We start from the raw sequence: 25,762 nt of genomic DNA, 5'->3' as shown, positions 1-25,762 counted from the left end.
GAGTCGTGATGGCACAGCCCAGCCTGCGGAAGCTGAGCAGCAGAGGTGACCACACCTGCCCTTTAACTTCCCCAGCTAGAATTAAATGAGGCCTGAAGGCGCCTGCTTGCTCCCACCACAAACTCCTGCCACCATTCTCCAAGGGGCACGTGTAGGTGTGAAGCCCCTGGCTGATCCCCTTCAGCATTGAAAAGGCATGCTCGTTTTGTCTATGTTGGTGCTTTCATGGTATGTAACAGTTGCTGTGGCAGAGGTTCATTTCCCATTAAGCGTTTGGGTGAGGATTTACCAGGTTATTTCCACATCTGTTATTGCATTAACGCAGAGAAACACGTAACAGTCCTTTATTTTTTAATCCCTTCATTATGAAGTTGCATGCAAGACTGTTTCAAGTTTCAGAATCAGTGAAGCAAACCAATGAGCCTTTAGAGCAGCTGGCCAGGTCTTAAAAGCATAACTAACATTTCTCCAGATGTCTGTGAAGTAGAACACACAGCTCAGAACAAACAGAATTCTGCTTGAATGAGCATCTCCTCTTTTAAAGGTATTTCACATGAACTGACTGATTGTTATCAACATTTCTCTAACATTTCACCTAATGAGAAGGGCAAGGCAGGCGGAGACATGCTTAGATAACCTCAGACCATGGCAAATATTACTGCTGCACCTGGGGGACAGTTCCATCTTATTGTAAGAACCAACGTAACGTGTTCTGGTGTTCCCAAAACCATGTGTCATAGAGCCTCAAGCATCAGGCACTGCCCATCTAGCTGTGGAAATAACTCATGTTCCCCTAAAGAGGGCAGCTGAAGTTCTCAGCCTGTTTTAATACTCAAAGCATACACTTCTGTTTATTAAAGCTCCTAAGCCATTACAAACTATCATAATTTTGGTGTTAGAGGCATGTTTCTGTCAAAAGAAAGGCTAACACAAAGCATTTACTCAATTGCTGGGTTAGATAAACAATGGTTTGATAGCAACCAAGTCAGCAATGAAACACATATAATTTGTTCACACCTTTTTTTCTGTGGAGTTCCACCTTATCCAGTCCTTTACTACAAACCCCACTGGGATTTAAAAACATTCCCATTTACCTCTGGAATCCCAACACAATTGCACACTAGGGTAGAACTGACTACAAGACCAAGTTATTTAATGTTTTTTGTTGAAGGTTTACCTCAGGTTTCCTTTAGCTGGAAGGGCTGGCTCATTTCACAAAGGCACTCTATAGGTTAAGTTTAAGCTTATATTGACAAAAGCTACCATGGCTCAACCCATCCATCTGGCAGAGCTTTCAAGTCACTCTTCATGTGAAACACTTCAACATTATCACGCACTACACACCAGCTTTGAAAAGGAGGTTACTGTGTCACAGCTGCATGTTTCAGGCATTTTTTCAAGTTACTTCTGTTTATATGGCTTCTGAGATTGACTTAAAAAGTCAGTCTTCATATGCAACAATGAAGTTTAAAAACCTTTAAAGCAAATTTAAACTATTTAGAAGGCTTAGTAAATTGTCTCTTCAGGCATTTGCAGAGACTGAGTAGTGATGTGGTGTTCCAATCTGTTAAAAAATGCCTAGACTAGATAGTAGCTACAATTCCCTGTGCAACTCTGGCACTCCCGCATTAAAACTACAGCTCTACTTCTCACTCCATTAGCTACTCCTAGGACATAGGGATTCCTACCTGAAGGAATTTTGGAGTACTTCACTCATACATGGCTGTTCAAATCTTTTACCACACTTAGGCATTTTCTACTCTGCTTAAGCCATCTATGAACCTAAGCTCTAGGACCAAGTACACACCACTACTTAGTGCAGTCCCCTAAGTGTTCCTGGAACTATGTATTAAGAATGATTTTAATAGCACTTTTTTTTTTTTTTTTTTTTTTTTTTAAATTTTGGTCTATTGCTGAAGAGGTGCTTAAAAAAAAACTTCAAATGAATACAACTTTGCAAAAAATATTTTTAATTCAAAATACACACAAATATGATGTATACAAAAGGCATTAAATATTTATTATATTTACAGTACATTTACATGGGACAAAGCTAAAAGCTAAAACATTCAAATATTTGAATTCATGATTTTTTTTTTAATGACTGAATTGGTCAGGAAGTCTCTGGAATATCTGTAGGCACCTTTAAGAGGAGTTCTACTTCTTCTTGTAAAGCCTCAGCTTTCTCAGTCAGCAGCATCTGAAATAACAATCAAATCATTAGGAAATGAATACAATTTTTTGCTATAATTTGAGGGTAGAACACCAACACTGCTTTCCAGGCTTGTATCTGGTCTTGAAAAATGAATCAAAAAATGCTGCTGCTAATAAGACTGCAGAATCTTTGCCTCCAGGAACATGTTTTCTCATGTACTAATACCACGATTTTGCACTACTTAGTGTTTCAGACCACCTATCAAAACATTTCTGGTTTTTGCTTGCCTGCTGAAGACAACTCTTCACTATCCTGTATAAAAGTGAACTGGTTTAAGGAAATTTCTGTTTGCCTGTCATTCATGTGCTTGAGGGCCAGCGATTGCTAATTAACTCCTCTCTTGTAACTATCTTAGACAAATGATACGCTCAGTAAAATACTTCACTGTACTAATACTGATCAATGTTGGCATCACAAATGTCCACAAGTGCTCAGCCAAATCCTGCACTTCCTTCTCGTGTCAAACATCCACTTCTGAAATGTGGCATTCCTGAAGCAGTTTCTTTGAACCTACTTGCTTACCTTTGCAGATGAAACAATTTGCTTGGCTTGACGCCGCGACAAATGCTCAATTGTCTTCACCAGAGTTTCTGGATTTGCATTTGCTAAGTGTGCTAAGGTTTTGTACCCTGCGTTATAAAGCTGATTAGCTCGTGCCTGCAAGCAAAAAATAGTGTTAAGTTATTAGAAAGGGTAATAAGAACCCTCAGAGTCCCAATCTCTGCATCCACCTCAAACATTTCATCTTTTACATAAGTCTGGTTCCCTTTGATTGATCTTGCATGAACACCAAAACTAACTAAAACTGGCACTAAGGATCCTTAATCCACCCCCACCCCCTCCAAACATAGGATTTACTCCCTGCTAACCTTACCCAGTTCTGAGTAAACCCAAGCATCATTTCCTCTGCACCTGGACAATATTGTTTCTGCTAGCCTCTAGTTTGGTCATGTTTTCTGAATTTGCTGTCAGTGACATGAATGACTCTCCTTGTACTCTTTGGAGATCAAAATCAAAGAAAAGCTGATTTTGCCTGAGACATCTTGCTCCTATTTTTCTGCAACTTGCAATAGTCTTCTGAGCTTCCACAGAAGTCCTGAAAATACTATACTTTCTTGTTCAAGGCGTTTTCCTTCAGTCAACAGATTTTTTTAATAGTTTTGTGCCAAGTCATGGCTGTGAGTTCACAAGAACAGGAGAGATTCTCTTGAATTTGATTATGATGATCAGCATGGTAGTGTCTGTGATCTGCATCTTTTTATTTGGCTTGATCCCATTGTGGTATCAACATGCAATGCAGCTACGAACAGTATTGTGTATATATATATATATATATACACACACAATACAGTAATAACAGTATTGTAGATATATATTCTCTCTCTCTCTCTCTCTATATATATATAGACTGATGGCCTAGAACCACTCCCTGTGAGTGAGTAATCTCATGGAAAGATTACAGACTGTTCTTTGGGAACTGTCTAAGAAAATCATCATTAATTTCTCCTTTGCTATGGTAAGAAAAACATTGATTTTATCAGTCCCCTCCACAGAAACCTATGCAAATCATGCCTGCTCAAGGTTACAGTCTGTCTGCTACAAACATCATTTGTCAGTACAGTTTTAATTCCAGTACAGAAGTAACTTGATGAGAACAATAAACGCCCAGAACAACCTATACAATACAACTTCAGCAGAATCACGCTGTCCGAGCCCTTACAGACTTCAAGCTATGGAATAAGCCTTTCTTTCCCCTTTGCATTAAATTCAGTCAGTTTCATATATGAAGCATCAAGCCTGAGGTCTTCATCGTTTGACTTTTCAGCATAAGAATTCACAGCCTCCAAATTCAGTAGTTTGCTGACTAACTAGTTTCTAGAGTATGCTGGATAGAAAAGACAGAGCCTTTTGAAAAGATCTCCAGTAGTGACTCACAGCCTTGCACAGAGGCCCTGATATATTTTTCTACTTGAATGGGAGTCCTCAGGTCAGACTGGTTATGTTTCTTATCTAAAATACATGTAGCAGCTTTAGTGAACATAAAAGCTTAAGTTTCCAATAGAACTTGACATATTTCTGTGATCATCTTCCTACTCTTGAGCAGACATTTCAAAACTATTAAGCAAACACAGTTTTCACACTTGCTGCAGTAGCAGCCAGAAGAAAAACGTGACTGGCTCCCGCTCACGTTACCTAAACAGCCAGACCTTTTTTCCCCCTGGCCTCCAGGACTATTGTGGGATATCTGCACGATGCCAATTCTGAATAAAATACTAGCTGGTCCTCCAGAGACACCTCAACGAGCATCAAAGTTAACATTGAAGATGTACAAGATGTGGTTTCCTTACCTCTAGAACCCCTGCTACCTCCATCAGCGGAATGAGTTCTGTCTTAACACAGTACGTCAAGTGCTTGGTAAGTTCTGTCAGCAGGGCTTTGTAAACCCAAAATTCCTCCAGTTCCTGTTGAGACGAGAACAGTTAAAAATAAAAATTAACTTAAACACAGAAAAAAGTACTTACATGCAGAAACTGATCCCAAGTCCTATACTTGCAGGTACAACTGTTAGAGCTCTGCTAGAGCATGCACCTGGCCTTTTTAGACAGCAGTAAAGCTCTAGTTTGTTATCCTTCCAGCTAGTTGCAAAGTTTTATTTAGCACTCCTCAGCTAAAGCTGGGAGAGTTCTGAAGGACAATAAATGCATTATTTCAAACGAGAAAGAAAACAAGAACCAGCCAAGGTAGCTCTTCTCCCACAATGACTTTCTACAACCAGATGGCCTTATCTCTGAGGCACACTTATCAGCTCCAATCAACAGCACTTTATGACTCCGATGAATGACCTGTACAGTAATTATATTTTCCTTTTCAGTCCATAAAATCTACTGTTAATACCAGAAACATGTGTCATTGCACTAGCATGCTTTTCTTGACAGGAAATGTACAGTTTTGCACAAGAGGGGTGAAATACAATGCCTGCATTACATTCTAGTGTAACAGAAGGAAACTACACATTTTGGAAAATGAATACCAAAGAAAATATTGCGATATATAACACATTACCTCACAGAAATGTAGAACACAAGAAGCAAACGAGGCAGCAGAGTTAAGGAGATTCTGAACATACCCTCGGGACAGATTAAATTTTTCTGAAACGCTCCATATGTTGGTTTCTTTCAGTAGGTTATATAGGATAAATGTCAGGTAGAGCCTGTTTACAGAAGCACTGTCCACACTCTAGGAATAAAACAAGTTAGAACTCAGTACCCATATCAAGTTCAAGACTTGCTACTAATAAGGACTTTAAGGATCAAGTCCTTTCATCTCTGTTCCTTCACATCTCTAAAATAGGGGTATTTATGCTAAACCCTGGTACATTAAAGAAGAAAAACTAATGAGGTTAAAAGGAAGTTAATATGTAAAAGAACACTAGTAATTAACGAATACTTTCAGAAAAGTAATCTAACATTTCCAAACAGTCGAATTAAAAGACTACACTATTGTCTTAGGTGTAAGAAACATCCAGCCTACCTTTCTGATGGCTTGACCAGAAGCCTTTTTTGCAATAAAGCTTTCAGGTACTCCCACCATATCTGCTACTGTTTGCTCTGCTGCACTTAGCTGATTGAACTAAAGAAAGATTGACTACAGTCAAAATCATTTTTTCGTAACAACTCATTAGAAGTTAAATGTTACAAATCAGAACAGCTTCAGACAAGGTGTAAGTGCTACAGTTAGCTTTAAAAAGTATTCTGCATCCAGTTTGTCTATAATTTATACCACCTACAGGCAGGTATGTAAATTCGTTTTCCCTTTTCCCCCACGAATTATGAACTTTAATACTTTTTCCACCTTTAACTACACTGGTTTAAAGCTACATACACAGATGTGTTCAGCTGATAAACTGCTGGTGGATATGCATAAAAAGAATCTGTACGTTTAAATGAAGACAGCATCATGTTCCTCTCCTCCTTTTGTACAGATATTTACTTCTGTATTTATATAAAAATCAAGACAAACAAGTTAAAGGCACTGGAGAACGAACAGCCACTCTTATTTACAGTAGCAATTTTTCAAGTTATGTCATAGAATCATAGAATATCCTGAGTTGGAAGGGACCCTTAAGGATCATCTACATCAATATCACCTGAATTTTCATGTCTGCCCCCAAATTTTTAAAAATGCTAATAACAGCTTATGAAACAAAAGATCAGTTTCAGCCTCACCAAATATTTCAGAAACAACTATGTCCATAACAAAAAAGCATATATTTTTCCTGTTCTCCAGGTTTAACAGCTGCTCTGCAGACTCCATGATAATTTCATTTCAAATTCACAGATATTTAGTTCCCTTATGCAGCACGTTACAGAAATCAGATGTCTATTACTTCAAGTAAAACAATGCTTTTCAGCATATATAATTGAACACTACGTAGACTTCTCTTCAGTCAAAACAGAATTTTTTTTGCCTTTAACTATCAAACTCTCGAGTACCACATCTTAAGAAACTTAGTTATGCAGATTTTAATGATACCCCCAGCACAGTACACTTCAAGGAACTAGGTATTTGGATTATGGGTGGATCTTGCAGAGCACACTGGACTAGAGTAAGATCTGTATTTTTACAGTGCACGTAAGCACAGTAGTTTGTAGGTAGATACTGCTCATGGAGATAATCCTTGCAGTTATGACTGGAGTTGAGCAGTAGACTCAGATATAGAAACCATAAGGATTAAGACTTCACATTCACTAGCAGATTTTGCTTCCAAAACTAAGGATGCAATGGTAGAGCATCAGAAGGTAAAAGTGGCTCATTTAACTGCGCTTTCCTTGCAGGACAAGGATAACTAGTTTATAGGAAATTCCTGTTCAAGATTAATCCTTCTGGTTATGGTAAGGCTAGCATTGAAGTTAGAGTCAAGATTTGAGATGTCAGAAAAAGATGTTTCATGATACTGTTTCTCACAAAAAGGACAAAACGGTGATTCATAAAGCAAATTACATTTCTGAGAAAAAGGAAAGCAGTTCTGTACTGTGACTGAAAACACAGTAATGTTTTTACCGTTTGAAAGCATTACCCTACTGATTAGATTGTGTATGTGTAGACACTTTCAAAATTCACTATGCTGCATTAATACATGCCCTGATCCACGTCTGAAAGTTAATTCTCACCTGTCTCAAGTATATCATCCAATCTGGGCTACAGTTAGAAACCATATCATATGGAGTTGCCAGGTAGAGAAGATGAAAACTGCTCTCAAGAACCAGCCCTTCCAAACCTTTCTTCAATTCTTTGTAAAGAAGATTGCAGTACGACAAGTCTATAGACCCTAGAATAAGCACACAATGTATGGGAATTGCAGGCAGTCATACAGAGTAAAGCACAATAGGGTTTCACTCAGAGTCTCTTCTTTGTTTTCCAAAAAACGAAACCAAAAACTTGTTGTACACCATCTAAATTACAAAACAACAACAACAAAAAAGTAGACTAACTATTTGTTGTCATTTATCATTATTCATAAAAGGGAACCGAGGAAAGTAAGTCACTGATTTTCACATACACACCCATTTTGTATGTTTTTGGAACATTTGAATTCTCTTGGCTTTAACTAACTCCAAGTCTCATAGATTCAATAAATACAAGTTTTGTCCTATTACAGTTGCTTTCCTTGCCCTACATCTTTGCGCTATGAGATGGAAAACCAGACTTCCTGGTATAATTTTTGCATTACATTTGAACTAAAAGCCATATAATTCCTTTGCCTCTTATTCCCCTCTAGGCTAAAAAAAAAATATAAATTAACATGCCTCACAATATCTACTTGTAAGAATTAATTATAAAATGAGAAAGGCAATCATTTTTATTCCAAACACTAAATAAAATTAAACCATTAATTTTGATACAGTTCTGGTTTGATTCTCCTTGTGAAGGATGTTGTTGGAATTCAATCCTGTAAAATTCAGACACGTGACACTTGCTAATACCCATTTTCAGTTCACTACATTATGTAGTAACTGAACTAGCATGGTAAGAGCATTTTTTTTTTCATTGCCTTTTCAAAGAGAAGACAGGATGCTATAGTAAATGCAGATAAATCCGAGATTACAAGTTTGATGAAAGATAGAAGACATCTTACCTTTATATGCAGCTTTACCCAACCGTGTGATTGCTAATGTTATTTTGGAATTTTGGTCCTTCTCCACTATTTTTACTCTTAGGAGTCCTTTTTCTATTAGACTTTCTAGCCCATCTTTAACCAGCTCTGAGAGGCTCTTCTCCTTAGACAGCAGCTGCTGCTGAACACCCAGCAATGTATGGCACAAAAAATCGTACACTTCCTCTTGGGTAACTGCAATCTATAAATTTTGCAAGCTATTAGCATGTGTAAACGTGTCATTATGTGGAACAAAACATAAGCTATTCAGAACAATTTACTCGCTAAGAGACATCTAGTTATCATATTAATAAAATGTTTGTATGCAACTATATGACAAATAAAAGAGACAGTCTATCGAGTCTATCGCTGATCTGACAGGACCTTACATTCAGCTGTTTATTATTCTACGTACCCCACTACATTCATTTGTTTTCCCTGTTGCCAATTTCTTTTTTTAGAATCTAGTACCAGAAATGAAGTATTTAAAAAAATCCTGTAATTTTGGCCTTGTCCACATTGGGCAAATGTCAATTTGCATCACATTTTTTTTTTTTAAACTTAGGCTAAAAAAAAAATACTAATCCCAGCTTTAATGCCTGTCATCTGAAGAGAAGCTGTGCTGCTAAGTTTAACTGTTGAAAATATCTGGTTTTCCTGTATAATCAGATATTGTGTTTAATCACATTCCCCAAGAATTTAAACTGCTCAGAAGAGTTTACTGATACCTTCAATCCAACCAAAGATAACAACAGGTTCTGCATTCCCTTGGTGAACTCTGGTAGAAGATTGCTGTAACAGTTCTCCAAAGGACTGGTAACTAAATCTTGAACCTAAAAAAGTCCCGGGAGATATATTAGTAGATAAGAAATATTCATGCAATAGTTATAAACCATCCTTTTCAAGTACTGATACTCATGATTCTGCTTATAAAGAAAGTAACTGTAGACATCTAACATTTCAGCTAATGCCTGAAAACAAACCATGTATGAACCAAGGCAATTAAAAGTTATAATTACATAAGTCAAACACTTAGAATGGTTAGTCCACAGATATTAGGCTGAAGAGTGCAGCTCCACCTGTTTATCCCACCAGCTTAATCCAAGGACTTAAATCACCACCAGCTTTGTTAAAGTTACCAAATGCTTGTCTTTTTCCTGCACTATGAGAATACTTTCACCAGCATTGTCAATACCAGCTCGACCAGCTCTGCCAATCATTTGTTTGTATTGGTTCTTCTTCAGGAAATCAGTAGCAACATAAGGGGCTCTCAAAATAACCCTGTATTAAAACAAAACCAAAAACCACCTTGATAAGTCATGCTTCATATTTAGATTACTAAAGCTGAAATCAGTATCTTACAAATACGTTCTCTGGATATGTTTCATTCTTAGCAGCTAAGCTAAGCAAAATTAGGTGTGATTGTTTCAGTGCATGTGCAAATGAACAATGTCTAACAACATGAAGTTGGAACCATAACCCATTTCAGTTACTTGCTGCAGAGCCTTTGTATCTAGTGCAAGGTTTGAGCGGAAGACTGAAAACCACTGAGATGGAAAGTAACCCCTATGAAAACCTGTGCAACTCCCTGGAGGCAGCAATGCTGAAAGCAAACCACAGTTCTCTGTATGAACATTAGGTTCTCCCCCCTCAGATGTGTTATTCAAATATACATGCACACATATGGTAAAACATTTAACAGTTATCCCCTTAGGAAAGGCTTACTTTAGGATTTAAACATTGTTCTTAGGAAAGCATTTAAGAAGTGCTATGACTTGGTTATTCTTCTGGGTAAAGTTACTGTTTACTGAAGAAATTTCTCAGTACTTCATCTGTTTAGGAAAGTGTTCTTCAACTATGCATTCTAAGGGACTTACTATTGATTCACATCTCCTAATTAGAAATACAAATTTTTCACTTATGTCTCAAGCTGAACATATGGAATTAGTTATCAGGAAGCTTCCTGATAATACCTTGAACATACTTAACGCAACATTGATATTTCAAATTTTATATATATATTTTTTAAAACAAGAATTAATGAAAACGAGTAATGTTTTGGGGTGACTAACCTTCTAGCTGGCAAGTTGACTCCAGCAGCTAATGTAGCTGTGCAAGCAAGAAGACACAGGACACCTCTAGAATATGCTTCCTCTATGCTCTTTCTTTCATCATTTGTAAGTCCACTATGGTGATAGGCAACACCAAAAGGTATTGTCTGTTTCAAAACAGGACAGATACTTCCATTCCCAATGTTCTTTAGGTCTTTAATGAGGTCTTCTTTCTCTTTCTCCCTGTGAGATCTAAATTCTCTTTGAGAAAGAAAAGCATTATTTATATATACACATATATTTTAGACTTTGATCAATCAATAACCACTTAAGTTATTAAGGCAGGCAGGTTTACTGTAATTCTGTTCCTTATGTATTCCTGTAGCTAGTCAAGGTTGGAGATTTCATTGGTGTTTGCTAAGCAGCTTGCAGATAAGACCAATGCCAATAGGACACAAGGTTAGATGGTTTCAGTATTTGTAATTATTTGTCCTCTATTTATTCCTTGATCAAATAATTTGTTGAAAAATTGCTTCTTTACAACATTAGTTCAGTAATGATTAGTTCCCTATCATTTACCCAGTTACTAACTGAACATGATTCTATATTCACTTAAGTATTTACTTGCCATCACCAGGGAAAGACACTTTCATACTAGTGAAGATAAATCCCAAGTTCTGGTGAATTATCCCACATATAATAAAAAAAGAAAGAGGAACGTACTTGTTCAGGTACTTGCAGACCATTGAAGCCACATTTTCACAGTTCTTTTTAGTCGGACAAAAGATTAGGCAGGAATATTTTGGAATAACTTCAGTGACCAGTGCAATGATGTGGTCAGGATCTGCTTTCTTCAGATTACTAGAATACTATCATTAAAAAATAAACATATGTCAATCTGTTTAACTTAGAATTCAAGTCCTAAATTCAGCAACTACTCAGTATCTCCTTGCCTTCACTAGGATATTTCCATTTGCTTTAAGGGGAGTTAAATGGAAGATTCTGTAGGATTAAGTTCTCCCAATTTGTTAATTTACAGTGTATCAAAAGATCCAGCTTGAACTGGGGGGATACAGCAATCCAAGAATCAAATGCTCATCATTTTTCTCCTTAATACCACAACTTTTATTGACATTAACCACGTTGCTTGTGCTAGTGGCAGTTTACCCTCACCCACCACTCTTAAGGTTAGAGTGTATGCCTTTAAGGCAGTAATAAGCTTATACATAGCTTTTACTGTTGTTTAAAAGCAATACGCTGCTGAGAAAATCTACAGCATTTATTGATCTGGAATTCCCAAGTCCATTGTTCCTCACATGTGAAAATACTGAAGAAACCCCTATCATCTACCTTAAGAGCAGTAAAAAAACAACAAAAAAACCACACATCTAAAATAGGGTTAAGCATTTTAAAGGACTTCTTCCTCCCACAAGCCTACCATTTTCTTCGTAATAGGCATTGCTGTGATGTGATAGTTCATTTGTAGTTTCTTTTATGAAAGCACTGTAAACATGTCAATTAATGTTTTTTCTATCTTAGTTCTAAGGAACTGAGATTTTACCTTGAAATTCAGGAGACGTGAAAAAGTAAAGCCATTTTCTGCTTTGCTGTCTACTTCATAAATTGTGTCTCTGATCTTAATGTATTCCTTTAATTCTACCTAGGTAGATTTAAGCCAGAAACAGAAACACTGAATTACCAAGCCATCTCTAAAGATTAAGCTATTGCTGATGTGCAGCTGATGTGTTTTTTCATAAGCATCACAATTCATACACGAAATACTTGCACGCATACAAGTGTGCACTCCACCCCACAAAGATTTTTTGAAATAAATAGTTTTAATTACCTGCCCTGACAAAACAAGTATCTAATTATAGCTATGAATATGACATGTATCACATGTAGTCATAAACAGTTCTCAGCATCAGCACTCACACACACCAGACTGCATGCATATCAAGGGAACTGCAATGATTTAACCCTCTATTTTAGAAGTTGGCTTAAAATGAGAAATTGTTTGTCACAACTTTATAAAGGTACTTACACTTGTACATATACAATACACTAAGCGTATTGCAAAACCGAGAAAGAAAGATTTTCTGTTAGGACAACTACAAGCATTAGCAGGTGTATTACTTGATTTTTGAGAACACAGAACTGCCACCATTTTAAAGCTAAAAACATATGCCACTTCACAGTATCTCATGTACTGACCGGTCTAAAATTTTTAGTGTAGTACTCTGCTCGCAGGAACTTTTGGAGGTCTCCAACATTATTTAGAGTCGCGCTCATTCCAACAATGTGTGTGCTTTCTGTAAAACAGAAGTTGAGATGAGTTCATTACTGTGCTCACAATTTTAAACACTTCTACTCAATATTTAACTCACAATCCTGCTTATTTATTGTTAGTATTTGTTTTTAAATGCCAAAGTGGCAGGTTTCATAGGGTTATAGCTAAGAAATATTACCTGAGACGTAAACATAAAAAAGGAATCCTTCTCTATAGAGGCATTTAATTGCAATGGCTAAGGGGCTCCTACGAAGAAATGGAGACATTTGACAATACTCAGGATTTCTCAGGGAAGTATCAAAAAAGTTTCAAGAACACTCAGCCCATCACTACAGGGTAAAACATCTCTAGCAGTCAAACCAGTCAACAATGTTAAAGCATGCACATGCCACATTTTTCAAAAGCAGTCAAGACCAACTAGAAAACAAAGCCAAGACTTGACCCTAGAGATGACAGCACAACAACATTTTAGTGAGGCTGACTGCAGACATGACTTACTACTTGTGTAGAGTATTTTTGCAAGAGTCATTTCCAGTGTTGCCCCACGACTTCCCTCACCAAGCATATGCAACTGCAGACAGAAAAGAAAGCGAAAAGGGATGAGGATTAGTGTGCTGCAAGAGTGTCTACAAAGAACACAAAAAAGGGTAAAACATAAAGCAAACAACTCAAAATGGCTTTTTCTTCCCCTCTCTGTTCTGTTATTGCATAGAACCAAGCTGAGAAAAAGTTAATTTCACAGTCAACCACTAACACAGTAGGTCAAGAGCTGGTCTATTGCTCTGATGTAGCAACAAATGCTTCTGTTAATGAAAAGTAACATTCAGCACAACAGGCATTGGTTACAGTTCAACTTTCCTAAGTGCCCATGCAGTAACAAAGTGACACAACTTATGACACAATAGGCACTTAAAACTAAACCAATCAATTCAAACAAGGCTCCTTGCTGATTAAGCCAAATCTTGTAACCTACCTCATCCACCACAACAAGACCAAGGTCACCGATTCGATCTGTTTCAATCAAGGAATTCACTAGCATATGCCCTTTTTCTATTGTAGCAATATAAAGGGACTTTTTACATCTTCTCTTGATGGGTGGAAATCGTCCTTTACTTCCCGCGTATTCTTCAACCAGGAAACCTAATTCTATCCCAAAGCTTGATAAACCCCAAACCTATTAAAAAACAAAACAAAACAAAAACAACAATGTCAGTTAGAAACCAAACTCACACTCAGTTTGAAATTTAGACCTGTTTCAAGAATTCAGTGTGCATTTAACCTACCCACATCCAAATTAACTGTTTAAGGAAATGAAAATATTAGCTATAAGAACTTTCCCTTGAAAATTGAAAACTTAAACTGTCTGCAAATTTGATCAAGCTTGAGTTAAAACCATTCTCTAACTTGGTTTCTTTAGATCTGTTTTTATTACAAAGTGATTTCTCTGGCAGGGTAGACAGCAGAAAACACTGATAGAAGACCAAAAAAAAAAATAAAAATCAGGCAACACAGCAGCACACTGTTACTTAAAGAATCAGCACATTTCTTATCGTATCACTCAGCATCTGGAAGTGATAACCACAATCTGTCTTATCAGAAAATAACTGTCTCAGAGCAGCACTTAAAAGAGAAGCCAGTCACTTCTGTAGAGGTGTTCACGCACAACACATTTTCCAACCATTATTATTAAACTATTATTAAAGTCAGCCACGTTAACAAGGCGCATTGCACAAGACCAATAATACCAAGAACACCGTTTCCAGACCTTTTCTTGGACAATGGCAACATACGGCAGGATCATCAGAACATCCTTCTGCATGCAGAGTAATTCCTGGAGAATTAAAATTTCAGCAACAAGCGTTTTTCCACCACTGGTTGGCAACGAGTATATCAAATTCTTCCTCTGCTGTAGACATTCTAACGTCAAGCAATCGTGCTGCCATTCTGAAAAATTAAAAAAGAATCATTGCCAACTGTTAAGGGGATATTGAGCCCCTACAGCTCTTTGCCTACACTCTATAAAAAACACTAATTTTGCACTTGAGAACTTCACTGAAATGTGACAAACTTTCAGAGATCCAGCCTGCAAATCCCGTATCTTCTCAAATCTCTCACAGGAAGTATTTCCATAAGCCACATCAACCTCCTCTTACCTAATGACCAAGAACCTCCTTCTGAAATGATCTAGCTACTGCCCTAACTTCCTTATCTTTACGCCTCTGGAGAGATAACATCACTTAGGCTTTTCCCACGCAGCGGGTGGTATTAAACCATCTTACTGGCACACCTGAAAATATTGTAACTTAAATATCTGTGCCAGGAACAGACAGAAAGGCAGGCCTAAAGAAATAACTGTGCACCATAAAAAATGAAATCGGGGAACACTTCACTCACAGTACACGTTGATTTTGAAGAAACCATTTGTTCTATTACCATAAAGCGTTTCGATGCCCCGAAGCTGCCGGAGGAGATCTTTAACTTTACTGGGTAATCCATAAAAAGGGCCTATGTCGACAGACGATGATCCGATAGCTTTCCTAGCTACACAAATCTCTTCAGATAAGATAGCTTCTTTAAGCTGCTTGGTTTTTGAGACCTTCACAGTCTGAGCTTTGGCATTTTCAGTCAAAGCATTTTTCAGATGATCTTTAAGGCTTGTATTTTTACAGGAATCAGACTTCATACCACTAGAAAATTCTGTGCTTCTGTTCTTGTGCTCAGAGTCAGGACAAGGAGATGATGCGCTCCTGACTTTGTCTGAGGAGGAGCACTTGCTCGCGTCCACCTTTTCTGTGCCTGCAGCTGTCTGAGAGCCAGCAGAAGGCTGGCACATTTCTGCGAAATACAAGAGTTGCGATGAGGGCAGTTCATCGAAAAGAGAATCAGCCAGCTCCTCGCTGGCACCCGGTGGGTCACTCGCAGGCGTTTGGACGCCACGCTCCGTATCCCCTGCACGTGTGCCCACTATTTCTGAAGCGGAATAATTCTCCTGCTCCCTCTGGTCGGTTCCCAGCCGAAGACTCTCGGGCACGACCCCTGCAGCTGCCTCGGCATCCTGCGGGTGCGCGGGCTCCGTGGCGAGAGCTTGTGCCAGGACCGAGTCATCCTCACAGAAGCTGCCGTAGTCCCCGAACATGTCCTCCTCGCTGTCATCGCACTGCTGGGGAGAGAGAGCGGCAGGCGTTAGCTCCGCGCAGCGACATCGCGGCACAGCAGGGCCCCTGCACGCCGCCGCCCTGCCCCGTCCCCGTACCGGGCTCTGTGCCGGGGTCCCCTCGCCCCCGATGCTCGCTCTCTTGACGGCCAGCGGCGAGCAGGCGGCGCTGTGCCCCTCCGGGGGCCGGCTCCGTTTGCGAGCGGCGCCGAGGCGGCTCCTCCTCCGCACGGCGAGCGGCGGCTCGGCCATCGGCGGGGCCCGGCCGGCAGCCCCGCGAGCAGCGCCGCGCAGCGCACACCGCGCCCATCTGCCGCCGCTTCCGGGGGCGCGGCCAGGGAAATACGACCACGTGATGCGACAGCGACCAATCGCCTCCCCCAGCCGGGGCAGGCCGCGCTTCCATTGGCCAGAGCGATTCGGGCGGGAGCCGCGGCGGGCAGGAAGTGACGTAGCGGCGGCGGTTGTGGGACACAAGATGGCGGCGCTGGGGGTGGCGGCCGCTGCGGCGCGGCGGAGCTGGGCGCAGGGTGAGGGGAGGGGGGGAGGGCCCGGGGGGCGCCGCGGGGAGCCCGGCCGCGGGGAGCCCGGCCCCGGCCCCGGCCCCGGCCCCGGCCCCGGCCCCGCTCCCGCTCACCGCTTCGTCTCTGTCCCGCAGCACCGCGGGGGGCAGCGCCCCGCCGCCTCCTGCAGCAGCAGCCGCTGCCCGGCACCGAGCAGGTGAGGGCCCTGCGCAGGGGCGCCCCACGTCTTAATATAATCGATCATCTTAATGATAATTGTAACTGATTGGGTGCGGTGACAGCTGAAATAGGTCGTGCAGCTGTGTGGAATGTGGCTTTTTAAATTGTTAGGTACCGCTCGGTGCATTTGACAACTATAGGTAAAGGCAGCTGCGTGCATAGCAATGCTTGAGAAGCGTCACTTATGCTGAACGTCCTCGCTGTTGTTAAGGCGCTTTCTGCTTTTCTGTACGGCATAAATTAAAATAAGTGCAAACTGATCTACTTGCAACATTGCAGCCTCTTAATAATTGTCTATTTACAGCCCGTAGAGATGGAGAATCCCTATAAAGAACCTCCTAAGAAGTGCGTCTTATGTGGGATAAAGGTGGACTACAAGAATGTTCAGGTGAGTGCTTTGAGAATGTGTGCTTAGATAACAAGGGTAACTGCCTTGTGCTCAAAGGGTGGGAGGCAGCAGCCCAAGGTTAGCTGGGTGAGGAAGTTCACAGGAAAGGATGAAGTAGTGCAATGGAACTTCTTCAGCCCTCTGGGCCTGTATGTACATATATGGGACGTGGTGTCCTTGAAAAGGAGCGCGTTGTTCTACAAATTCTGCCTCGCTGTGGCATGCAGAATGCTATGGACGTCCAAGCTGTCCTTGTTCCCCTGTCTGGGAAAACTAAGCTCTGTAAGAAATAGTCCCAAATATTAAAAATGTAATGCAAGGAATCAAATATGCTGAAGCTTCTCTGAACTACAAATAACACAAACTGATATTCCTCTTTTTTAATAGCTTCTGTCCCAGTTTGTATCTCCATACACTGGCCGCATTTATGGCAGGCATATAACAGGTAGGTGAAATTAAATCCTATTTACTCTCTCATGTTAAGGTCTTTTAGAGCTGAGGTCAGATTTTATTAGATCTGGTTACACAAGTCACTACTACTGATAATATGCATTTTTGAAGCCTTTATCTTCATGATCAGACTTGAAATTAAATTGTTAACTAATTCTTTTCTGTATTTTAGCAGTGTGTATAGACACACATGAGTTTTTATAGGAAGACTGACAAAACTAGAAGGATTTGCAACTAAATGATTTATCCCCTTTACTTATTACTGAGTTACTGTTCAACTCAGGAGCCTAAAAATGTTTTTTCTTTAGGCTTGTGTAACAAGAAGCAGAAGGAAATTTCAAAAACCATTAAAAGAGCTCAGGTACTTGGTAAGTATCGTTATGCTTTCTTGGGTGTTTGGTAAGTCAAGCTTACCATTGACTTAAGAAAAAACCCACTCATCTGATTTTCTTACAGGGTTTATGCCAGTTATGTTTAAGAACACAGCATTTCTTACAGACCCCAAAATTTGTAATATTAAGTATTGAGAGTTATATACTGTAAAGAAATAAACAATAAAACTAAATTACTGCTTATGTAATTCTTTATTGGGAATGTCACCGGTTGCTGTGCTGCATCGCTGACCGAGGGTGGTCAGCTGCAGTGTAAAGTCTCTGAACGTGTTGAAAGGAATAAGGAATGCCCGGAGGGGTAGCACAAATCCCGCTGTATGGACCACTGCAGTTATCAAAAGTCTTGCTGAAGCTTTTTCCTTTTTCCTTCCGTCAATAGGAAGGGGAAAACAGAATGCTGGAGAGCTAATGGTAGGGGAAGATATTAAGACTTTGGCTACATGTGTAAACGGCTGTTTGTAAGGATGTTGCCTTGGATCTGATGTTCTTGGCATCGGCTTCTGCTGAGGTGAGGCTCACTGAGGGGGTGGCCTTGGTTCTTCTGCAGCACCTTGAGGTTGTATCGCTGAGGCAGTGCGTGACGTGACTTGGCTGCCCACGCCCTGCTAGTGTAGTCCTAAAACCCTGAGAGAGAGAAAATCCAGGCTGAACTCTGGAAGGCCAAACGAGGGAATGTGATTTGGACTCCGTTCAACTTACGCCAAACAGAATTAATGCATTAAAATACATCTTTGTACTTGACAAAGATTCAGTAAGCTATTTCCATCCCTGCAGTGCTGTAGATTGATATGTTACTTTAATATGCTGGCAGTAGCTTTTTGTGCAAATACGTTTGGGAAGCTGTTAAGCCATCAGAAAGTGGGAGAGTGTGGGTATTCGTTCGTATCTTTCAGTTTCTCCAGCACCTCCTCATCTGTTTCAGTGCTACTCAGAGTAAGTTTCTTTTCCTGGTCGCTGTCCTCTTGATCTTGAAGTAACTTCTGGTGAAGCTGCAGTGATCTGGATTTCTTAAAAGACTTTGGTCCTGCGGTGGTCCCTTTGACTTTGCGCTTGGTTAATTGTCGTGTTTCATGTTCAGGAAAGTCCTTTTCCTCCACCATGAGAGTCAGTTTGTCCGTGATATTAATTTTATGGTCTGTCTTACAGCAATTCTTGGATATCCTCCTTCCTTTGAAGGAAACAATACATGTCTGAAGCCCAGAATTGGGGAAATATGTTTGCAGGGCCTGACAAAGCAAAACATTTTCCTTGGGCTCTTCTGGGTGATCTTTTTTCTCCCCTGAAAAAAACAAAGGTTAGAGTTGAAGACCTCTCAAACTTGAACCAATTTTGTTCTGGTGGCTTCAAGCCTGAGTGTTCTCTGCTGATGCCAATGAAATTCAACTTGGCAGTCTTACGAATATTAGCACTGGATATAACTTACCTGAATTTTTCTGTTGCTTTTTTTTCTTTATTTCTTCTTTCAATTGGCTCACCTCTGCTAGGAGTTTCTCTACAGATCGTTCGCTGACTTCTACTGTAGAGCATATATTCTGCAAGGAGAATTGCATTTTGAGATTAACTGTGTGCCCATAAATTGAATTGAGTGTTGTAGCAAACCCCTTAAAAGCTACTGTTGCTCATGTTAGACACAGAGCATTGAAAAGCTGAAATGAGAAGCTTGAGGCTGTTTTGCAGATAAGAACTGAAACCTTGTTTAGCAGATGCCATGTGTTTTACTTGCTATGGAACTTTTGGGTAAAGGGGAGCAAAGCACAGACGACGCTCTAGGAACAGGCATATTTTGAGGAATTTTTAGTGTCCCTAATGTTTTATTGATTACGTTGATTGAATAAAAACTTGTCTCTGAGAAGATAATGTACAGCCAAGAACTTGACGATCTTTTGTTTGATGAATTAGCTTTGTTTGACTTATTGCAGGGTGCTACCCCCCTTGCTTTATTTTGTAGTGGTAGTGAAAATCCCTGTACCAGCAGATACACTGGACTGACCTTCAGCTCCTCCTGCAAGGTGGCATACATCTCATTTATCTTATGAACCTCTTGTAAGGATCCATCTTCATAAAAGAAGTCTGACCTGCAGACAAAGAACAAATTGTATAATTCAAAACTAATGATTGAAATGGGTACTGGTGTTCACTGTCAAGGAGCTTCAATCCAGAAAGATGCGTTAAGTCTTCATTCATTAGTTTGATTTAGAATTAGCAGTTCCTAAGGTGGACTTGTTAAAGGCTTTACTCACAAGATGCCAAGTAACTGAATATGGCGCCGACTACTGGTGAATCCATAAAACTAGGAGGCTCAAGAAGAAACCTGGAGCTTTAGCTTGAGTTAAAAGTTAGGTATGAACTACTCTTTCCAGGCTAAACGTCTGGATGGGCTCTTCTGTTAACAGGATTGTTACATCCTAGTGACAGAGCATGTGAAGTGATAAGCATCATAAGTATCAGTTCCGGTTACCTTACATGGGTTAGCTCAGCACTCGGTGCCAAGTTTGAGGCTGTTCTCTCTGCAGAGCACGTGGCTCAACTAATTCCCGAGATGCTTGTCAAGGCTGGTAATTGCAGGGCATGAAGTGAGCAGGGTGCATCAGTAGGGGCACTTGAGAATAACTAACGCAAGCGGTTATCCCAGCCCTGCTGGAAAGCGACCGATACGGGTACGTAAGCTGGGTGCTGTACCTGTGTTGTCTCACTGCTCTCACGAAGCCAGAAGACACGCAGGAACCAGACACCGTTCTGTAACCTTGCTGCTCTGCCATGCCCAAGTTGGTAACCACCAAGGGGACTTTCTGAAAAAGACTTAAAAAGCATAAGTATGAAAAAATGCTTCAATGCCTTTTGAGTAGGTGAATGTCCCCACACAGTAAGCATCGCAGCCGGAGGCATGCAGCAGTAACTGTTGCTGAAGGAGTCGTGTCACAGATCACTGAGACCAAACAAACCCAACTGCAGGACAGGAGACTTAATGTGAGTTGTGTCGTAATGCAGTGCTTCGTTAAATGTAGCGTGTTGGCAGTGAGTGGCAACACCTCTAAAGCTGATTAAAAGCTACCAACAGCTTGGAATAGTTCAATGAGCAGTTTCATACAGCTTCACTTACACATAAAGATGAAAACTAACCAGTTACCTGTTTGGTAAAATAACAATTTCACCAATAGCTGTTACTGTGTAAATGAGCTGGCAATCCAGTACTGGCACTGCACATGATTATAACTGCAAGTCTTTGGATTCCTGAATCATTTTGGTTGGGAAAGACTGCTAAGATCAGGTTCAGTCATTAATCTAGTACTGCCAAGTCTACTACTAAACCATGACCCTAAGCACTGTATGGATCTTTTAAATACTTCCGAGGATGGTGAGTCAAGCACTTGCCTTGGCAGCTTGTTTCAATGCTTCACAACACTTTCAGTCAAAGTTTTTCCTGTTTTTCTGCCTTTTAACCCAAACCTCCTCTGGTACGCGTTGAGGCAATTTCCTCTTGTCCTATTGCTTGCTAATCAGTAAGTTCTTGAACAGAACTTGAGGGTGAGGCTTTAGCTGTGCCTGTAAGGGCTTTACCAGTATAAAAAATATTTGACTTTAATGCTTTCAAGAGTAAAAAACTATTATTAATAGTAATCCAGTTGCAACTAAAAAAATGATCAAATAAAAAAGGTCAAATCATAGTGTATATAATATTTAACAGCTTTGTCATAACTAGAGAACAAACTGATTACCCTTCTTGTGGCCGGTGTAAGGCGTGTTCCAGTCTGTACGTTGAACAACTTTCTGTCATCACGCTAGAAGTTAGCAGAAGGAACACAAGGCCCTGGTTCGATAGGTGGGACTGTAAGTTCTTATGCAGAAGTCTTTCTCGGAATGTCATCACCTGGTCTGTGTTGCGTCTGAATTTGTACCATCCTATTACGTTCTGCAGACAGAAGAGAACATCAGTACAGTTCTTTAATGTCCTTGAGTGCCATAACAAAGCAAATCGGAGGGTCCAGTAAGATTCATGAGTGTTAACCCTTCTGTACACATAAGGAGATACTTCCAATTCTTAAAGCATCCAAGGCTATTTTCTAGGCATGACAGTTCCTATCCTTGTGAAATCTCCTGAATTGGCTCGTTTACTGAGGTTTGGCTCAATCCTGTAAGTCTGCAAACTTGGTTTGACTATTTAGCTGTTTGCTGCTTTCCAGCTTCTACTTTTTCCTCTTGTAAAACGTTCTACAGAGAAAACAGTACATGACTTTGTTCACGTGGTGCTTAACCAGTGGAGTGAGCTGACCTCAATTGATCTCAACCTAGAAATTAGTGGAATTCCTTTGGAAGGTTTAAAGAATTCACTTGAGAAATTAATAAGAAAAAATCAAGTTGAGATAATACAGAGAGGCAAACTTTAGTCAAAGATATCCTGAATGGGTAGTATTTAGGGGGATAAATAATGCAGGGGCCTTGACAAGCAGTATGAGGGATTAGGTACAAGATGGAATAGTTTAATGCCGCCGATCAGAACAAGCCTCAAAATCTGAGGTGGCCCTGTGGTAGGTGTTAGATTTGAAAATAAAATACCTTCTTACAGCCAGATAGTATTTTCTTCAGGGCTGGTTTGTTCAGTTCTCCTGCAGAATTATAAAAGCTAGAAGAAAATTATGACAATTAGGACAAAACACTACTGTAGGAAGTAATTATTTCCAAGTGATTTGGCAGTCGTCTTGCCCTAGGTGTACTGGAGGGAAAAAAGCCATCAAGGTTGTGCTGACACAGCCTCTGTGGTAGGCCTGCACTTAGTTTCGTTGCTGTTAGCTCAGATAGCTGTTGAGGTGGTACAGCACGGATGCTCTTCTGGCATCAGTGCTACTGGGACACAAAGGTAACCTCTATACCTGAGTTACAACTACAAAAAATGCCTTCCATCTGATACGAAGTGCCTCTCTAGCAGTATCTTGGTAAGTTCTTAATTTTTCTCTTCTTAGAGGCTGAGGGGTCAGGGTGTGTTCTTTTCTAAAAGCAATCATTGCTTTTTGTGCAGCAATTTGACTTCGTTCTGTAGCTTATAGTTCTGCATCGCTCACTAGAATGCAGTGTACCATACCTGTATTTTACCTAGATGCACACACAAAGCAAGCTCGTAGATCCAATACAGGGTTAACATAAGGCATTGCGCTTCTGTAATTCCACAGCCCCAACCCTGCATTGTTACAGCTCCGTGATTTCCTCTGTCATGTAATACAAGTTCAACTTTTTGCAGAGCTAAATTTAGGGTTAATATAAACTGTTTCCATATCTTTTTACTTAAAATTCTCACCTGAACAACTGGTAGCATGGTATATGCTTCTGTATATCTGAAATGAGAAGGCAATATTACTTTGGGTTTGTCAGCTCAAGGTGTGCATTCTTATGTATGCTGTCATGTGAATTGTGGAAAGGAACAAGGAAGAGCTCTTCCAATTATAATTTCCAATTATCTACTTAATCTCAAGTTACCTTAATCTTAAGAAAGGAAATAAGTGTAACAAAGTTTCTTCAAATGGGAAGGGGGAACCACTTACGTAAGTTATGTATTTTGATACATTTTGGTTTTGTCCAGTGCAAAATCACATTTGCTATTTTGTTTTTCCCTCCCTTCCCTGTTGAGTACAGGAATAGAATGCAATATGAAACAGTTCCCTTAAGTTACTTTGCAACAAAGCACAGATATCGGGAAAATCACCTACCCTCTTTTTTTTCTGGTAGTCAATTTCCCAGTTCTGATCATATACCCTTTTATGTAGGCCTTGAAAATGAAGCTGGAAAAAGGGTAACTGGGAAATTGACTACCAGAAAAAAAAAAAAAAAAGAGGGTAGGTGATGGCATTTGAAAAACCTTTACACAAATTCCACAATATTCATTTTCACGAGTTAGCAAAATAAATTTAGAAAAATAAATAAAACTCTACAAAATATGAAGCAACTAACTGTGTGAAAATCTGTGTTACATGATCAGGGGCACCACAAAATAAAAAAAAATCCCTGTACTTTTTGTTCAGCAGTGAAACTGCGCAAAGTGTCGCACCTTCCTTAATTGTGTCCCTGGGTAAAACTGGGAAATGAGGCATGAATTCTCTCTACTTTCAGTAAACTTGGAAAGAAAACGTGCTGTATTAGATGGTTATTTTTCTTGATCTATTGACAGTATTTTAAAAGAAGCAGGTTAAATTTGTGTATGCATACGTTGCTTGAAGGGCTACTGTAATACATGCATCCACTCCCACTGCCACAACCATTTTAAGGAAAAATACTATTTCATCTGCTTAATGAAATGTATAATTTGCATCATACACATGAAATATTTTTTAAGCTGCAAATTTTGAAGTGTGAACTCTAATGCATTAGTACCTCTCGCTGAAATATGCCAAGTTTCTGCCAGGCAACTGTTGTTGAGCAGGGGTGAAGTGCCATAGCTAAGACAAAGAGGAAGTCAAAGCCCTGCCTTATCGGTAATGTGAGAAGATGTTTGGCAAAGAACAACTATTCCAGGAGCTAAGAACTTGTATTTCTGTTTAAGATTTAAACTTTTTTAGATCAATTATTTTCAGCAATTGTAGTGTTGTAAAAGGAGCCTGGTACGTGTATTTGGTGTTGTGGCCCCTGCCCATGTGGCCATGCGTGCCCTGAGAGCACGGCGCTGTTAGGGGTGGGGTTGGGGTGCACTGACCGATGGTATAAACCACTTCCACATCGTCCATCTGCGAGTCCGTGATGCTGTTCTTGGCCTCGCCTTTCACATCTCCCAGGAGAAATCCTTCCTTTTGAGGGGAAGAAAGGTAAGTTCGCGTTAGCAGGGCTGCTCTGGTAGTAAAACACACGTGTTGGGTGGGGAAAAAAAAAGCTGATGTCCGTTTATTTAAAACGAAGCAGGTTCTCGTTCATTTGTAAAGAGATCAGTAGTAAGGGACAGGAGTTAAGGTGCACTCGAGCGTTTTCCCTCCCGTGTGTTTTTATTCAAAGCCGAAGGCGTGGGGTCGGGCATGTGCTGGCCCCGCAACTTTTCCCAGCCGCTGCCGGCACAGAAGGGCTGTGCTGGGGCTGCTCCCTGCCCCGGGCCGCCTCCCGGCGCCCTCCCCCACGGCGATCCCCCCATTCCCGGCCTCCCGGCGCCCGGTCCCGGCCGCGCTGCCTGAGGCGGCCCGGGGCAGGCGTCGCTGCGCTGCGCCATGGCCGCCCGCGGCCCTCCCCTCCTCTTCCCTCCCTTCCCGTCCCGTTTGGTCCCCGCGGCACGCACCGTGTCCGAGGCGGTGCTGAGGTGCTGGAAGGCCAGCGCGCCGAAGACGAAGCCCGAGAGCAGGGCCGAGGTGCTCTCGCCCTCCATGCCCCACAATGGCGGCACCGCCGCGCCGCACGGAGCCCCCAGCGGCCGGCGGCGGCAGGGCAGGGCCGGGCAGGGCCGGGCAGGGCCGGGCAGGGCCGGGAGCTCCCCCCGCGTGCTCTTAGCGATGGGATCGGGGAGCCGGCGTCAAGGCCACCGCGGATTCTGCGCCTCGGGAAAGGCGGTGTTTGGTTTCACTGCTCATCACGACGGTAGGTGAGCACGCCATAAACATTTGCTTAGTCTTAGACATTCGTTTCCTGGGTTTTTAAATAAGATGAGTGCACTTGCAGTCTCTCGAGGGCCTTTTCCATCAATTTGGGATGTTATCCGTGGATTTTTGTGTTTACCATGCATAGGAGGTTAACGCTTTCAGTACAATTTCTTGTCCCTTTAACTTGGCAGCAGGATTTAGAAGAATGGCTACCTCTGGCACGCTTAATGATTGAACTATACATTATATATCTGTAAACGGTTTGAGTATTTAAAGTATCTAAAAGAAGAAAATTGTTGAATTTCTTACTTGTTCTCACAGTAGACAGATGGACAGGCTAAGACTTTTTTTCCCCCCCCTCACCACCTACATAAACGAGCA

At 40.8% G+C, this 25,762-nt stretch overlaps 3 protein-coding genes across 8 annotated transcripts; 1 reads left to right on the top strand and 2 right to left on the bottom strand.

Annotated features, from left to right (window-relative positions):
• Positions 1-1,953: 1,953 nt before the first annotated feature.
• On the bottom strand, positions 1,954-16,308 carry HELQ (helicase, POLQ like). 5 transcript variants are annotated; one of them, XM_027456897.3, is made up of 18 exons: positions 15,964-16,308; positions 15,144-15,870; positions 14,476-14,654; positions 13,684-13,884; positions 13,209-13,281; positions 12,635-12,732; positions 11,982-12,080; positions 11,144-11,289; positions 10,442-10,681; positions 9,509-9,650; positions 9,098-9,202; positions 8,352-8,571; positions 7,387-7,544; positions 5,747-5,845; positions 5,279-5,452; positions 4,564-4,677; positions 2,738-2,872; positions 1,954-2,200 (listed from the first exon to the last, which is right to left on the bottom strand). In XM_027456897.3, the coding sequence occupies exons 1-18, from the start codon at positions 16,114-16,116 to the stop codon at positions 2,114-2,116; spliced, it is 3,150 nt and encodes a 1,049-aa protein (XP_027312698.1). In that variant the 5' UTR covers positions 16,117-16,308; the 3' UTR covers positions 1,954-2,113. The 5 variants fall into 5 exon arrangements, 4 of the variants coding, with proteins under 4 accessions (XP_027312698.1, XP_027312699.1, XP_038034953.1 ...); XM_027456898.3 differs by having other exon boundaries at positions 15,144-15,867; XM_038179025.2 differs by lacking the exon at positions 15,964-16,308 and having other exon boundaries at positions 15,105-15,241.
• On the top strand, positions 16,186-18,010 carry MRPS18C (mitochondrial ribosomal protein S18C). The gene is made up of 6 exons (XM_038179034.1): positions 16,186-16,394; positions 16,523-16,584; positions 16,912-16,995; positions 17,383-17,440; positions 17,754-17,813; positions 17,902-18,010. Exons 1-6 carry the CDS (start codon positions 16,220-16,222, stop codon positions 17,970-17,972), a joined length of 510 nt encoding a protein of 169 aa, XP_038034962.1. The 5' UTR covers positions 16,186-16,219; the 3' UTR covers positions 17,973-18,010.
• Positions 18,011-25,354, bottom strand: ABRAXAS1 (abraxas 1, BRCA1 A complex subunit). 2 transcript variants are annotated; one of them, XM_027456899.3, is made up of 9 exons: positions 25,084-25,354; positions 24,517-24,607; positions 23,128-23,164; positions 22,392-22,458; positions 21,554-21,747; positions 20,517-20,636; positions 19,828-19,912; positions 19,261-19,369; positions 18,011-19,116 (listed from the first exon to the last, which is right to left on the bottom strand). In XM_027456899.3, the coding sequence occupies exons 1-9, from the start codon at positions 25,168-25,170 to the stop codon at positions 18,689-18,691; spliced, it is 1,218 nt and encodes a 405-aa protein (XP_027312700.1). In that variant the 5' UTR covers positions 25,171-25,354; the 3' UTR covers positions 18,011-18,688. The 2 variants fall into 2 exon arrangements, with proteins under 2 accessions (XP_027312700.1, XP_021123782.1); XM_021268107.4 differs by lacking the exons at positions 23,128-23,164; positions 25,084-25,354 and having other exon boundaries at positions 24,517-24,604.
• Between the last annotated feature and the right edge of the window lie 408 nt (positions 25,355-25,762).

Source organism: Anas platyrhynchos, chromosome 4 (genome assembly GCF_047663525.1).
Source record: "Anas platyrhynchos isolate ZD024472 breed Pekin duck chromosome 4, IASCAAS_PekinDuck_T2T, whole genome shotgun sequence".
In the NCBI taxonomy this organism is placed as follows: Eukaryota; Metazoa; Chordata; class Aves; order Anseriformes; family Anatidae; genus Anas; species Anas platyrhynchos.
The sequence above is the reverse complement of the archived record's forward strand: the minus strand, read 5'-3'. Positions and strand labels throughout refer to the sequence as shown.